This window comes from Mus caroli, chromosome 10 (assembly GCF_900094665.2).
Source record: "Mus caroli chromosome 10, CAROLI_EIJ_v1.1, whole genome shotgun sequence".
NCBI classification, from domain to species: domain Eukaryota; kingdom Metazoa; phylum Chordata; class Mammalia; order Rodentia; family Muridae; genus Mus; species Mus caroli.
The window spans coordinates 21,506,237-21,519,214 of NC_034579.1; the positions used below are offsets into that span (position 1 = coordinate 21,506,237).

Genomic DNA, 12,978 nt, shown 5'->3' on the forward strand with positions numbered 1-12,978 from the left:
CCCACTTTGTAGACCAGGCTGGCCTCGAACTCAGAAATCCGCCTGCCTCTGCCTCCCAAGTGCTGGGATTAAAGGCATGCACGTGATTTTTTTTTATTATTATTATTAAGAGAGATTTTAAAAACCTAGAGAAAAATGTCATGAAGAGTCCTAAATGTCACCTCTGCTGTAGATTTTTGGGACAGTCACCGCTGACTTGTTTCTTCTTTCCAGTCTTACTACTGTGTCTAACCCATTGTACCTAAAGCATTGTTTCTGTGGGTGGAAGGGTTTGTTTTCTATGCTAACTAGACAGCTGCGACAGCTGTGTTCAAGAAATGACATAGATTTACCAGGCACGGCAGAGATACTAGGTCTCAAAGTGCAAGACGGGGTAGTGAGTCCAGAGGTCACAGATAACTGTCCTGAGCAGTTGATTGGTCACCATCCCCCACATTTCTCTTTGACATTGCCAGCCAAAAAGACTTTGATTCCATTGATTTCCCGACCTGGACTCAAGCAGAAGTGCTAATGAGTAATGAGATAGCCCAAGGAAGACAGCAGGGTGGGAAACAATGGACTTCATTAGTCATCCTGCCCTGGGTAATCAAGAGGCTCTCATCTGTACTGCTTCTTAATAATGAAGAGTATTTTTTCCCCTATCAAAATAAGAATTTTATCTGACCAATACCGTGTACATTCTCTATTTTGGGACTGGTATGTTCTGGAAAGAACATTAATGTCTACGGTTCTCTGTAATTAGTACATTTGCCAGAATGTTTGTCAAGTTGACATAGACTATGAAAGTTGTATCTAGAAACCTTTCGCTAGCTCAGGGATGGTGAGTCACTTGCAGTCCTTTGTGCTGTCTGCCTGCGTTTAATGAGGGGCTTGGGAGCTTCCAAGATCATGTTTCCTTTTTCTGTGAAGCTCACATCCGGTCTCCTTGTGCTTGGTCTTGCTTGGATCCCTGTGTGCTGACTCACAGATCTGTGTCTCTAGGCCTCATGGCTCGCACAGGCTCTTGGCCTCCCTTTTCTGCCCCTTCTAGGTTCCAGACTTTGCAGTATTGCATATAGCTACTTTTCTTTTTAGTTGTTTTTGGTTTGGTTTTGTGACAAGGTGTCACTATTGTTAACCTTGGCTAATCTGGAACTCAGTATGCAGTAGATCAGGCTGGCCTTAATACCACAGAGCTCCACTTGCATCTGCCTGAGTGCTGGGCTGAAGGGCATGAAATACCACTGGGCAGTCATTGGTCCTGTTCTGTGGCAACATCTCAAGCCCCAGTCTTATCCCTCTTCTGATAACACCTGCTTGCTTATTGCCATCTTCTTCATCCAGCTGGCACCTGAGGGTGCTTCTGTCCAGCGTTCTGGCCTTGTTCCCCTTCCCCTTCAGCAGACTTCCCACATAAATCTAAGTGTGTCTCAGTACCATGACCCTGCGCCTCTGAGCCTTCTGTGCCTTCTGTCCCTTCTGTCTGTGTCTCCTCGCCTGTTCCTCTCAGTGAGTAAAAAACGGCTAGCCCTTCTCATGCTGAGCTTAAAGCCTGCATCAGTTAGCTTTCATTTATATAGGGGGTGGGAGGTACCTCAGGGCACTTATGTCTCACTGCTCTGGTAGATGCCTGAAACCAGCCAGTACTGAACCTCCACGCACTGCCCCTTTGGCTTGTCAGTCAAGGTAAGCTTATTGTGACTTCTTAGCAAATCTCAATTGTCAGCATCTCTGCTCAGGCAGTTTGAGACCATTAGTAAGAAAAACAGGGATTACTTGAAGGCAGCCACAGAAATACTGTGATATTTGACTTGATAACCAAAACAGCTGCTAAAGTGGTGAATGGCAGGTGGCCTGCGCAGTATATCTGTGCTGGACAGAGGGGTCTCGGATCATCAACTGGGTGGGGCTGGGGGAGAGACCAGCAGTCTACTTAAAGCAGTCCTCAGTTTCAAGCTTTACCTTTGAATTTCTCATGTAATGTCTGTGAACCACAGTTGGCTATGGGGATCTGCAGCTAAAGAAGGGCAAACTAGAGACTGGACACTGGGGGTGTCACACTGCACACGTGGACACCGGTGTCACACTGCACATGTTGTCTCCTTGGCTGTAATTAGGTCTTGCTACCTCTTTTGCTCATGCCAGTTTTCTGGGAATTTTAAGGTTTGTAATGTGTGCTTCACGTTTGTTTTCAGTAGATACACTGGCTCCTGTTAAAGTAGGAAGATAACTTGATTACTTGATGGAAAACTTTATTTAACTCTGTTTTTAAGCCACTGGCTTTGGAATATTTAAGATTTATGTCTTTTTTTTTTTTTTCTTTCCTAGAAAGTCTTTTTTAAACAACATTTAACTTCATGAATCTGAAGAACTTTGACCATTCCAAGTCTTAACGCCGTACCACTACTCCAGCAAAACTGTGCTCCGACTGGTAACAGTGACCAGAAGCCTGAAGAATTAAAATGCCAACAGCAAACCATACCTTAACAGCTCTGGTCTCTACTATTCCCATACACTTCTAATATATTATTTGTTATATAACCACTTCTAGACACCCTGCTCCCCTGTTCTTTCTTTCCCTACCTTTTTTTAATTCTTTGTTTTTTATTAGGGTTTGTGTTTGTTTCCTTTCCCTACCTGCTTTTTTGACTCATTTGCTCAAATGACAGTGAACAAAGCCAGCCGGGCTGGTAAGGTGCTGTTCACTTGAACAGGTGCTGTTATATGGAAAGGAAACTCGTGACTAATTTAGATAGCAATTTTCATTCTTCAAGATTGTCTCCATTCAACTCTTACAGTCAATATTTACCGCTTTCAGACTGCAGTAGGGATACTGCATGAGAACATATTAATACCAATTAAAAGCATTTTTTACATCTTGAAATTTTTCTAATATTAGGGAATTTCACTACGGATGATTTTTATATAGACCTTTGACCTTCCAGTCCTTTGTACTTCGTAGAGTCAGACAGAGACTCTCTGGACTGGAGAATTAAGAAGCTCACTGACCAGGTACTGTGTTAAGAGACCCTCATCCCACAGTGCAGTACTTCTCAGACATGCGCTTTGCCACAGCATTCCAGAACAAGAGGAGAACCACACCATGTGCCCTTCCCTTTTACTAAGAGAAAACCAGGCAGCTTCCAGCCTTAGAGATTTCTTTCTTAACCTTCCCAGTTCCAGTTCTTCCCACTATCTGAACACCTGAGTAGAACACTTGCTTTGTATGAAACTTGTCTGTCTCCATGCACACGGACCCTTTGCTACTGGGCAGGTAATCTCTGACATAGTTTGACGACTTGCAGCTTTGAAGACACTGGGAAGAAGAGGTTGGGGACGGTCGGTCGGGGCTTTGGTTGGTTGTAAGAAGCCATACCATGTAAAACTAACACCAGAGAAGCTGATAGGGGTTTAACTGTATTGAACATTCTTCTCATTTGCTTTTGACTCTATGTATAGTTATGACGGCAGATTAGATTTATGTCAGCTTCAAGTTGTATTAAATGATATTTTGCTTTATGTAATACTGTTATAAAATAAAAGTTTGTTTATTCTATAAATGTGTCACTTCTCTTTTCATAAACATTGAAATAAACTGGGGTGCAATTTTTCCATCAGAATATCTAGCATTTTTACAAAATACTTAAAATAGTAACATTTTAAGAGTGGCTAAGCTGTGTTTTGTTTTTCAATTTGTTATTCCTGCTAGCCTCGGTGAACTGGTGGAAATTGTGAAAGGTTTGCAAATCCAGCATTTCCTATACCAGATGCCTTGTGATGGGTTAGATGCTCTAGGTAGTTACAGGGTCTGAGGTGTGAGTTCACCAGGGAGGGCTGCCTTTCTCTCCTTGGTGTGCTTTCAGGCGATGTTTCTGCAGTACTGCTGTGCCTTGCCACCATGCTTTGTGTCCTGCCTTTTGTCCGCTGTGTGTTCACAGAGCTCGGAGCAGACTGCTGAGGGACTGCGTCTGCCTGGGATTGACATTGCTCACTGGGAGCTCTCACAAGCATACCACATTATGGGCCTACTTGTGTTTTAAACATGATACCAAAAATGGTCAACCATACAGTCTTTTTTGAAGTGTTACATAGAATTTATGTGGTCATTTAAAATGAGCATAGGAAATACGATTTGCAAAACTGTCTTCTTTGAGATCTGTTCCTACAAAATTATCTTTCAACTTGTGAAAGGCCTTTCTCACGTTCTCTGTAATTGTCACAAAAACAACTATCTGGAGAAGCCTGTCTCAGTGAGCCAAGCTGTGGGGATATTATGAGACCAAATGTGCTTCTGTATATATACTTCCCACCACAAAGTCAGTGTATATAGAGTCCATATTTTAAAAATCATCTGTTGACCTTCCTGTGATGGTGGGTGAGAGCTCTCTTTTGTATGTGTATCTAATGGTGAAAAGGGCCTCATAGAACAGCTATGGGTGAAGTAGTGCACTCAATGCATGGTCTCAGTTTTATTCTCCTGAGGCAGCAGGAGCAGGGGTCCTGGAAGAACACCTTCAGCCCATCGCTCAGTAAACTGGCTAAATGGCGGGTGCGTAGGAAAGTGGATCCAAGAGTTTCCAGGTACAGATTTGAGATTTTTAAATAGAAAGAATTTTTTTTTTTTAATTTTTCACCTTACTGATTATAAATACAAATCTTAGAATGTGTGCTTTCCATTGCTTTTGGGTCATTCATGCTAGGATCAGCACCACAGCCTACCACTGGTATCTTGGGATCTAAAGGAGAAAGTTTATAGTCTTACTCAGAGATTTTAGTTCATTATAGTTTGAGAGGCACAGGGGAGCAGGTAGCAACCAGGACAGGAGCATGTGCCAGAATCACATGACGCACAGAAAAGCAGGACCTCAGGGCAGGCCCTTGGACAGGTAAACTTCCCACTTCTGCCAGGCAGGGTCCATCACCTAAAGCTTCGAAATAAAGTTGGGGGCCAGGTGCTCAGCACGTGTACCTGTGGGGGACAATGCAGATTCAAAGCATAACCTTTAGCACATGCTTTGAAATTTTTATCTGAAGTGTGTTTAACATTCTCTAAATTATAACAAGTTGTAAGGTACGAATTCTGATTTCTAATGCTTTTGCCAGAGAACTGAGATTTCAAGAAAACTGTATTCTTGACTTACCCCATTGCTACTAGAAAGCACTGAAGTCCCTAGAATGGTTAAGTATTACTTTATGGCTAAGAGATTGCAAATACCATCTTGGAGGACGTGAAGTGTATACCTATGACTAATTTTCTGTCTTACCAACTAGGTTCAGGATGTGGAGTGGCCACAGACTTGGAAAGACTTCTAGAAATGGTTCTAGAAGTCTTTTGATGGACCATCTTGGGCAACACCAAACTGCCAAGTACAAATTCAGAAAACAAAAAACAAAAAAAAGCAAGAAAAACCAAAACCAACCAAACAAAAAAACCACCTTGAAAAACTACCACAGCCTTAAACCTGGGTGTGGTGATGTTTGTCATCCTGGCACTTGGTGGGACTGAGGAGGAGGGTCATGAGTTCAAAGCCCTCTTATCTGAATTCTAGACCACATACATAAATAGAACTTGCCCCCCCCCCCCAAAAAAAAGCTTTCATGGCTCTATAACAATTTTTGTTTATTTTCATTGACTTACAAGAGCCGTATGAAGGTGCTTAACCCATTGAAGTTTTATTGCAGGACTGGAGTTGAAAACTGTTAAACCTCCTGGATACTTCTTTTAGATAGTAGGAAGCAATATTAGCAAGGTTAGCAGGGAACAGAAAAGAGGTTAGCTGCTGGCATGAGAACAGTTGGGGTTATGGGAAGCGCTGTGGCTCCCTGGGAATTCAGAGCATAAGTTGGAGTTGACTTGGGAGTGGTGTAAGGAGATCAGTGGTCCAAGTTAGAAGCTGCCAGAAGCTATGATGACCGAATGAGATCTAAACTGACATTTGAGCAAAGATTCAACCCTGCAGCTGCTTACTGTCCTCAGATTTGGCAAAGTTGTTAGCAGGACCTTCACTGACTTGGTAATGAAACCCTTGGGATTTTTCATGACAGCTAACATTGCCTGCATGCATATGCATATCCCCCGGAACCAGAGTTACAGACAGTTGAGAGCTGCCATGTAGGTGCTAGGAATTGAGCCTGGGTCCTCTAGAATAGCAGCCAGTGCTCCCAACCTGAGCCATCTCTCCAGCTACCTAATGTTCTTATAAATACCATGCATATGGTTTTGTCAATGCTTCGCTCTCATGTCCAGCATGAACACCATGAAGCCATCCATAACAATTGATTATACTTACTATTGAAAACATGCATGTTCCAAGCTCACCTGTTACACAGTGAATGCCAGGCGGCCACCACAGCCCAAGCTCAGGTTTCTGAAGTTCCTATTTCTAGAGGAAGGGAAATCCAGCTAATGTCGAGCCACACATTTGGCTGGCAGCTGCCCGGTATGGGACTCTGCTGTGTCCTTTCACACTGCCTGTTAAAACAAGTTTTACACAGACAGCTTCCACCAGGGCCTAAAAAAAGAAATCCTTCCCAAAACCGAAAGAATAGTGTTACTTCTTCCAAATGGCATGAACACTTAGAACTTACCCAACTCTGAAAGGCCCAACAGATAGTTTGGATAGAATTGGGTGCTATTAAGACGAAGAAACAAGTGTTGTCAGTTGATCTGAGAGTTAAAACTTGCAAGTTGTGCCAACAGAAAGCTCACCAGAAGCCTGAGAAGAATTCCAGGGTAGGGCTGAAAGGAAAAGGCAGGAAACACCAGGCCACAGTGAGGTGTGGTGACTTTCGATCATTACAGTCTTGGATGATTGTCTGTGGGAAGCCACATGTGCCGTTGCAGGGTGGCGCTGGCTAACGCTGGCCACCACGCATAAGCTTGGGTAAACAACCAATGTGTACATATGCAGTAAAGTTTTTCACCAAGTCACTGCCTGGCCCGGGCATGATAATGAGGCTCCATGAGATACTGAGAGAGAATAACCAACCAGATGAGAGACATGCAAATGAGGTATGATAATGAGGCTCAGTGAGGTACTGAGAGAGAATAACCAATCAGATGAGGAACATGCAAATGAGGTGGAAAGCATAACCAATCCGGGTGTGAGACATGCCTCTCCTAGGCCTATATAAGCAGCACCAGTTCTGGGCTTGGGGTCTTTTCGCCTCTGCAATCAAGCTCTCCCAATAAACGTGTGCAGAAGGATCCTAGTGTGGCATCTGCTTTGCTGGCGAGTCGGGCGCTCACAAGAATTGTCACTACTAAAATTGGTGCTTTAACAAAAAAACAAAACCACAAACCAGATGACCACACTGGCCATTTCAGAAAACCACTCAGAGCAGTGGACTCATGGACAAAGGTTGGGATTGAGCCAGGGTTGGAGACTGCTGAACATGTGTTGCTATTAACTGGAAGACCATGAAGAGTACAGTAGTGCACATAATCTGTTTAACTGTCACCTTGAAGGAACTGCCCTTTCAGTTGTCTGTGCTCTTTAGAGCCCTGTGAATGATAGGAATTTTGCTTCTGAAAGGCCAACTTTCTACTTAGGGCTCCCTGGTGTTTGGGTTTTACTAAAAAAACAAACAAACAAACAAACACCAAAAAACAAAAAACAAACTTGAATCATTCTCCTGGGGCATTAGAGGAACATTTGTCTTCTCTTCCTTTCCCATGTACCACTTCATCACTATCTCTGCCATGGGGAAAGCTATGTTGGTGAGAGACCCATAGCTAACACTGAGATTCACATGTTTGGTGCAGCCGGCCACAGAGATGGCTTACATTGTCTTAAAGTTGGGGAAAGGGAGACACACAAAGTCAGGTCTTGAACACTATCGGAAGCTACCACGTTTCAGGGTGGCTAGAGGGCCAAACGGAAGGACACCTGCACAGCATCCACTGGGCTCACTCAGGGCACTGTCTTTTGCTGTTTCATTTTTCTCAGGGTTGCCTTACTCTTTAAGGGAAAATTATGTGAGATTTTATAGAGTAATATGATGAGATCTAGAAGTTTTAATTTAAAAGTATTCTCTACAAAGTAAATAAGCGTAGTCAACAATGAAAGAAACTCAAGATACGCCTGGTGCATTGCGCCCGTTAAAAGTTTACGTTCATGGTGCTTTCGGAGGAACTGCCATTAACGTTGGATCCCACAGAAGTCGTCCTGTAGCAACTGGTGTGTTCAACTGCTCTTTCTTGTTTCCTGGTGGCCCTGTTGACTGCTGCTCCGTGACCTTGAGAAATTCATGGTGCTTTGTCCATTGGTGACACCAACCCTCACCTTCACCTCATTCTCTTGCGCAGGGAAGGACCAAACTTGTTCTGGCGATCAGAAGTCTGAGCCAGTTCTTCTTCAACTGAAAGGAGAAACACTGGTGAATTGGGAGACAGCTGAGAGCCTTGGACCTTTTATAGCCCATTAGAAGCTCCTGGCCAGTATTTCTAACTGACCACGCTGTGAGTTACAAAAGACCGAGTTTCTATTGTGGGATCTCAACTCTGGCTTCCTTTTAAAAGTTGCATTGATATTCTCTCTGTGTGTGAATGTGTGTAGTCATGAGCATGGCACAGCCTATGTGGAGATCTGAGGACAACTTGGATTGGTCTGTTCTCACCTTCACCATTTGGTCCCAGGGATTGGTCTCAGGTCATCAGGCTTGGCAGCAAGCACCTTTACACACTGTCCCGTCTCTCTGACCCTCGTCAGTCGCTTCTAAAATTGCCCCTGGTTAGAACAGATGGCTACTGAATTGAAGATCATTAACATCCAACTATCTTGTTTAGCAGATGTTTATATTCTCATATTCAGTAAATGTGTGTAGGACAGGAGTTGGAGATACAGGAATTAGGAAAACAAAGTTTCTGTGCTTTCCTCCTTTCCTAAAATACACTTGGGACTATGTCATCCATCGGCAAGGCAACTCGTTCTCTGTTTGGGCTTTAAGCATGTAGCCCCTTTTACTGGCAATCCTTTCAGAGCCTATGAGTTCCTAAGCTAACACCGCTCTGCTTAAATACTAAAATCCGTAAGTGGTACCCTACTTCTGCTGATTTTTCTAAACCCAGTGGCAATTCCCAGTCCCTGGTTTCCACTCGCTCACCCCTCCCACCATGCAACCTTTTCACTGCCCACAGACCTTCAACTAGTGTGTCTGTCAGCAACAAAATGTGACTTAACCTTGAGATCTCTGTTAAGATCTAAATATACATTCTGTAGATGCTTCTGCTATGCACACACACACACACAAGTTTTTGTTCCCAACAGCTACCTACACTGATTATCAATGTCATGCTTATGGAATTGACCTAAACAATATTCTTATTGTCTACATCAAGCTATGTTATCAATCCCTTATCATATACCTGGTAAACCTTTTCTACCTGGCTTCCATCCTTCCATGATCCCATATTATGATGCTTAGGGAATGTTCCATATTCTTAGATGAGGATATGTCCAACAGGCTATGTGAGCCACAATACTTAATATTTGTTCAGCAATTACGTACCAGATACCCTGTGCTAAGTTTTCATGTGTTAGCTTGTCTAATTCTTGCTCACTTCTTAATTCATGGATGAGCAGAAAGAGACCATGAAAAAGCAGTTTCTCCCAAGACTATAGAAATGGATGTATTCAGGATTTGATAGCAGGCAACCTGACTTTAGAGTCTGTACTTTCAGCCACTGGGTTACATTGCTTTTCCACATAGATGATTTGCTATTTCAAACATATTCTTTTGAGATAACCGTGGGCTTAGATTATGAACTCATTGAAATCGTAATTTCTTCCCGAACTGTATAAGAAGCGCTTTAAATGAGTGACTAAGATATACATTATATGAGACTATGCCGGGGCCTAGCAAACACAGGAGTGGATGCTCACAGTCAGCTATTGGATGTATCACAGGGCTCCCAGTGGAGGAGCTAGAGAAAGTACCCAAGGAGCTAAAGGGATCTGCAACCCTATAGGTGGAACAACATGATGAACTAACCAGTACCCCGGAGCTCTTGTCTCTAGCTGCATATGTATCGAAAGATGGCCTAGTCGGCCATCACTGGAAAGAGAGGCCCATTGGACTTGCAAACTTTATATGCCCCAATATAGGGGAATGCCAGGGCCAAAAGAATGGGAATGGGTGGGTAGGGAAGTGGGGGGCGCTATGGGGGACTTTTGGGATAACATTGGAAATGTAATTGAGGAAAATATGTAATAAAAATATTAAAAATTAAAAAAAAAAGATATACATTATAGAGCTGAAAGTGGGTGGCCCAAATAAGAGACTGAAGGGAGACAGCTAAAGGAACAGAGATCGAGGATGAGGGAAGATGAACTTGGTGAGCTGTGGTGAGTCACCTAGTCAGTGACAAAATTGTCCACTCTGCAGAGAATAAGAGAAGTAAAATCATTTACCTCTCTCCAAAACGAGCTTGCAACTGGGCTATCATTTTAATCCCTGCATTTCATCTACTAGGGAGAATGTGCAGAGAGATTCAGCAGATGGCTTTCAAAACATCTGAGTTTGTTAGGGAAAATTATATAAGCAATAACAATTTCCTTTGTTGGGCTATGGGGTGAAGAATCTTCCTGACTTGGGGGAGAAATTTATGTGAATTACCCTCCCTAGGAATAATTTGTATTTCTTTTATATTAAAACATCAACCCACCCAAAGCTTTTGTCAGCATTCTTTCCTTATTTACAGACTTTCCACAGTTGCCTTCAACTTGGTAGTAAGTTTATTTGCTTGGTCCCAGAAACCGATCCACTTAGTTGGCAGGAAACCTGCGTCGCAGTGTATAGGCTAAGGCAGCTCTGGAGCCAGGCAGCGGGGATTCATCTCTTGCCTACTGCTTTGCAGGTGAGTCACCTTGGGGTAGCATAATTATTCTAAGACAATTATAATGCTACCTATAATGACACAAATGGCCATTTCTTGGGATTTATAAGCCAGTGGGAGTAATAGTAAGCTAGCTGTTTATTCAGAATGGGGACTGTTTGGAACTGTCTGTCACAGCTTATTCCTGTAGCTGAACCCTGCTGCTGCCATTCCTACAGACAAGAAGGCTAAAGCTTTGGAGGATTAAGTAGCAAAGCTGTGTTCCATACTCAAATGCTAATTGATTTCATTCTGTAATTGGGAACTTAGCAATGGCACTCTGCTGACTGGTTACTTTGCTCTTTCCAAGGAACTAAAATGTGTGAATGAAGTTGGAGAAAGAGGCTTTAGCCTCACTGTAATGTCAAATGTTGTTTGTCTGGTTTTTTTTTAAAGATTTATTTATTTATTATATGTAAGTANACTGTAGCTGACTTCAGACACTCACTCCAGAAAAGGGGCAGATCTTGTTACAGGTGGTCGTGAGCCTCCGTGTGGTTGCTGGGATTTGAACTCAGGACCCTCGGAAGAGCACTCAGTGCTCTTATTGACTGAGCGGTCCTCTTCAGCCCCGTTTATCTGTTTTGTAACACACAAGTTGTTGAGGTGTGACCACTTGTTAGCTTTACTTACTTTAATCTAACTAAGCCCTCAGACATTCAGCAGATACACTTTAATAAACTGACAGCTCTTGCTGCTGTTAGTTATTTAGAGCACAGTTTGTTCTTGATCAGGGTGATAATACTTTGAAAGATGGGCGGCACTAGAGGTGGAGGTTTTGGAGTGTTAGAGAGCAATGAAAACCGCATCTTGCACCTTATGATATATAAAATGTTTATGGCCCTGGTCCATAGTGCATTTGGCTATTTCTGGAAAGTTTTAAGGCCCAGCCCTCCTCCTGGAGAGTTGTTTCTCAAAGCAACTGACAGACTAAAATGTGCGGGACGTTGGAGACTTTTCTTTTTTTCTCCGTGAGAAAATTAATATTCTCGACACACTAATTACATTTCCATGCACCATTAGCTGCCAGGGCTTGCAGCGTGGCGATGAGTGTTGAATGACGACAGTGCCTCCATTTACTTCCCATCGCATCCTCAAGTGCCTCTCTTGTGTAACCGTCTAGGATATAGGAAGCTCTCTGAGCTGGTTTTCTGTTTTAGGATGCAGGACTCCTGCGGTTCTGTGAGCACAGCAGTTCATCTGTCAATGTCCCGCTCTTCATAGAAACAAAATGGGAATCGTTACACTTGTAGCTCTCGGTGGAAGATTAACTATAGTGCATTTGCCCATATGTTTATAGTATGGATCAAAGCGGAGGCTGTTAAATAGAGATACAGACTGGCGATGTTTCAGTCTGGGCCAAAGGATCTCCTTGGCCCTCTTAAACTGCAGAGGAACCAGTGCTACACATCCTTCAGGAAATGACTACAGAAAGGACTACAGTTCTTAAGCAACAGGCCAGGGGCAAGACTTCCACTGTGTTCGGTGACTGATGCACAGATGTGTCCCACTGTAAGAAATGGTGCTTCCACTGCCTCCAGCTTCCCATACTCCTTGACTACAGCCTGGGCATGCTTTATTAAGAGCCAGCAGAAGAGAGTGACAATGGAGAAGGTGGTTTATTTCATGACTGGGTTGTTCCTTAGGTATTCAGAAGATCCTGCCTGGTAACAGGTCTCAGCTTTGACATTTTGGAGAAGTAAAAGTGAAAGATTAGAGTTTAGATTTGGCTAAGTTCAAGGGCAGAGTTCAGTCTTAACTTGGCCTGAGGCCAATATCAGAAATCTACAAGTTTACATCTCTGGTGTTAGATTAATTTTTTTCTGATGCATTTTTTTTCTTTATAAATGTAAGACTGTGTCCTCTTGAACTAAAAAATTTTATGGTAAAAGTCTGTCCCAGTGCCTAGGACAAGCCATAGAACATAGTAGGGCTTTAGTTTGGTTTGCCACCAAAATTTTGCTCACTCCCATGTGAGGTTCTAAAGCTCTAGGACCAGATGAGGCCATTAAGAACAGAACTGTGGCCGGGCGTGGTGGCGCACGCCTTTAATCCCAGCACTCGGGAGGCAGAGGCAGGCGGATTTCTGAGTTCGAGGCCAGCCTGGTCTACAAAGTGAGCTC

At 43.2% G+C, this 12,978-nt stretch overlaps 2 protein-coding genes across 10 annotated transcripts in view; one reads left to right on the forward strand and one right to left on the reverse strand.

Annotated features, from left to right (window-relative positions):
* The window catches only part of Epb41l2 (erythrocyte membrane protein band 4.1 like 2), a 154,731-nt gene extending 151,196 nt beyond the window's left edge, over positions 1-3,535 (forward strand). For all 9 annotated transcript variants that reach the window (XM_029482274.1, XM_021174888.2, XM_029482275.1 and 6 more), the window contains one exon: positions 2,308-3,535. The gene's annotated coding sequence lies outside the window, so the exon portion shown is untranslated. The remainder of the gene's footprint in view (positions 1-2,307) is intronic.
* A 4,443-nt stretch (positions 3,536-7,978) lies between these two features.
* Smlr1 (small leucine rich protein 1) overlaps positions 7,979-12,978 on the reverse strand; it is a 9,458-nt gene continuing 4,458 nt past the window's right edge. Inside the window, exon 2 of the mRNA XM_021174283.2 lies at positions 7,979-8,340. Coding sequence (XP_021029942.1) covers positions 8,267-8,340 — 74 coding nt within the window. The 3' untranslated portion in view covers positions 7,979-8,266. The remainder of the gene's footprint in view (positions 8,341-12,978) is intronic.